Below are 2755 nucleotides of genomic sequence, written 5' to 3'. Positions count from 1 at the left end.
ACCCCCTACCCCCCACCCCTGGGGCCCAATCTTCCTCTGCAGGGATCCCAACCCTGACCCCACAACTGTTGACCACACTTGGGGCCCACTTCACATGGCAAGACTGATCCCGGGGTGCCCATCCTTGCCATGGCTCGAGGGCTCCCCTGCAGTAGGACCTGGACCAAGAGAGGGGTTTTGGGGAGTGGAATAGCTCCCCACTGGGTTCCCTGCCTGGTGGCTGGATGAGCTGGGGCAGGCAGGCTCTGATGCCAACTGCTCTCTCAGTGACAACTTGGCACAGCGGGCTGGTGGGCTATGCTCTTTCCTTGATTCTGAGTGCTCCTGCGCCCTACTGGGATTCTCCTGGAAGTATTTGAGGGCCTACATATATGGGGTGACCACCAGGTCTAGGAGGGCATGGGTTGTCTCAGTGGGGAGGGCAGTGTCATAGATAGCCTTTGACTTGGGACCCTGCCACTCTAGTCCTGCTCTCCTGGCCCACCACCAGGTGGCTCCTCATAGGCACCTGGTGGCTCCTCATAGAAGGGCATACTGTGCCTCTTGCTCCTGGACTTTTTATTTGTGTCATGCATGTGCTTGTACTGGATCTTCATCCATTTCATCTTGGCTCAGCACCTTGTTGTGCTCAGCTCAGTCTTTGTTGTGGCCCCATGTTTGCATCTGTTGGGCAATGCACTTGAACATGTCCCTGTTGTGGTGCCCTTCATGGAGCTGGTACTGGGTCTTCTTCTTACCCCTGATGGTGATGAGTTTTCTCATCTCCCCATAGTCCCAGTTATGTGATTGGCATTGGATACTGGAGGAGGATGGGACAGATTTTTCCATGGTCCATGGCAGTGCCCATAGGGCATCTGTGGGTGGATGGGGGTCTGGTTACAAGGAGGTGGCTGGAAGGGTGGATGGAAGGAATGGTGGGTATACATAGGTGTGGGTCCCAGCATGTGAGTCTCCCTCTCAGTGCAGCTGGGTGCAGCCTCTGTTCCAGTGTGACTGAGCACCACTGGACAGGCTACTCCCATGACCTCAACCTTTCCAGGGGCTTCTAGCAGATGCTCCATGATGCTGGCAATGTCCCATGTTCCTGGCCTGGAAATTTCCAGTGTTCTCTACCTGCAGCACTGAGGCAGCTGGCCACATGTCACCTGCTTCTGAAGTTGCCAGAAGCATCTGCCTAATTGTAATCTAACTTGATTCAATAGGGAAACAGTATAGAAGTTTGATGCATTGGTCTAACCTAAATCAATCTGAACTGTGTGCACCTCCCACCAGGTTTATCTTAGATTGCTTGCACCATTTTTAGACCAATCTATGTATGCTGAACTTCTATATGGGTATGGGTTTAAATCGATCTACGTTCACTTAAACTGGTCTAAATGTAATGTCTGTATGTGCCTATATAGACCTTTTATGAGAGAGAATCCAAGTCACTGGCCTTCTTTGTACCTCCATTTACTCTTCTGTACAATGGGAATGATAGTAAAGGGGTAGTTTGAAGGTTGCTTCATGAATGTTTGTAAAGAGTGTTGAGCCCCATAGATGGAAATTGCTGTGGAAGTACACATCATTGTATGATATCACACACAATATCTAAAATCTATTTTCCTACATATTCTTTCTTACCAATGTTTCATTTGAACATGTTTGCAGAAATGTCTCACTCAGATATTAATGGTCCAAGAGTATGGAGTCAGTTTCCCAGAAAATGGTAGAATGAAGATCTGTGAAAATATGGAATGCATCTGGGAAGGTATGTTGCTGGCACAGTGAGAACTACCAGTACACACTGGACAATTGTTTTCTATTTCTATTTCTAGTATTTTTATGTTCTGAACTCAAGTTGTCAGCAGTTAGGGCTTGATCCAAACCATGTAATTAATGGGAGTTTTACTGTTTACATCTTTGGGCTTTAGAGCACACCAGCAATATCTGACAGCTCTGAATAGCCATGCTGATAAGCAAAATCGTCCCTTCCTGAATCAAGCTTTCAGAGAGATGTCTCAAGAGTTTTTTCAAGATACTTAAGTGGGAAGATTTCCTCTTTTCTGTCAGTGATTTTTTTTGCTTCACTAATTTTAACTAGTTAGAGGGTGAAAGAACTATTTTTAATTCCATGGCCCTAAATATGGGCTCTTCCAATGTGGGACACTGAGAAGATGGCATTTAGCCCATCTACAAAGACAGCCATAGGTAGTTGTTAGCTCCAGTTGTTAGCTTAATTTGGGTAAACTTCCCTGGTATTTTGATTGTCTTTGTGAAATTTTGAAACCTGGCCATGTGAATGGTGACCATGTAGGTCACTCATTTATCTCACAATAAATCATCATAAATTTATCATGTGATAAATTGTGACATGCCATGCATTTTTAACAATTTATCACCTGATAATGAACCACAAAATGGTGATCCAGCCTCAAAGATATTACTTGTTAAATGTAGAATAACTTGAAACTCATTTGCATCATATTTTAATTTGAATATGTGGCATGTTACTTATAGGGTAATAGTGTTTGGCCAGGTCCTCCAGCGTCCGAGGGTAGACTGCTCTCAACTCCTACTCTCCTGCTTCCTGCAAGTCAGCATAAATCACTTCTGTGACTTTTACTCAACTCTGTTGCCCTAGAGTGCAACAGCAGATGTTCAAAGATACTTTTTAAGGAGCAATTTAGCATCTCTTCATATGAGAACCAGAGAGTCAAAAAACACTAACATGCTTTACTTGTACACAATAGGAGCCTGAGAGAGGAGGAGGGAA

The 2755-nt window shown here is 45.2% G+C and overlaps 1 protein-coding gene across 1 annotated transcript in view; it reads left to right on the top strand.

Annotated features, from left to right (window-relative positions):
* Positions 1-2755, top strand: part of CDC20B (cell division cycle 20B) — a 78933-nt gene that overhangs the window by 48869 nt on the left and 27309 nt on the right. Inside the window, exon 7 of the mRNA XM_025196143.1 lies at positions 1651-1750. Coding sequence (XP_025051928.1) covers positions 1651-1750 — 100 coding nt within the window. The remainder of the gene's footprint in view (positions 1-1650; positions 1751-2755) is intronic.

Source organism: Alligator sinensis, unplaced genomic scaffold (genome assembly GCF_000455745.1).
Source record: "Alligator sinensis unplaced genomic scaffold, ASM45574v1 scaffold573_1, whole genome shotgun sequence".
NCBI classification, from domain to species: Eukaryota; Metazoa; Chordata; order Crocodylia; family Alligatoridae; genus Alligator; species Alligator sinensis.
Note: the sequence above shows the minus strand (reverse complement) of the source record. Positions and strands in the feature narration are given on the sequence as shown.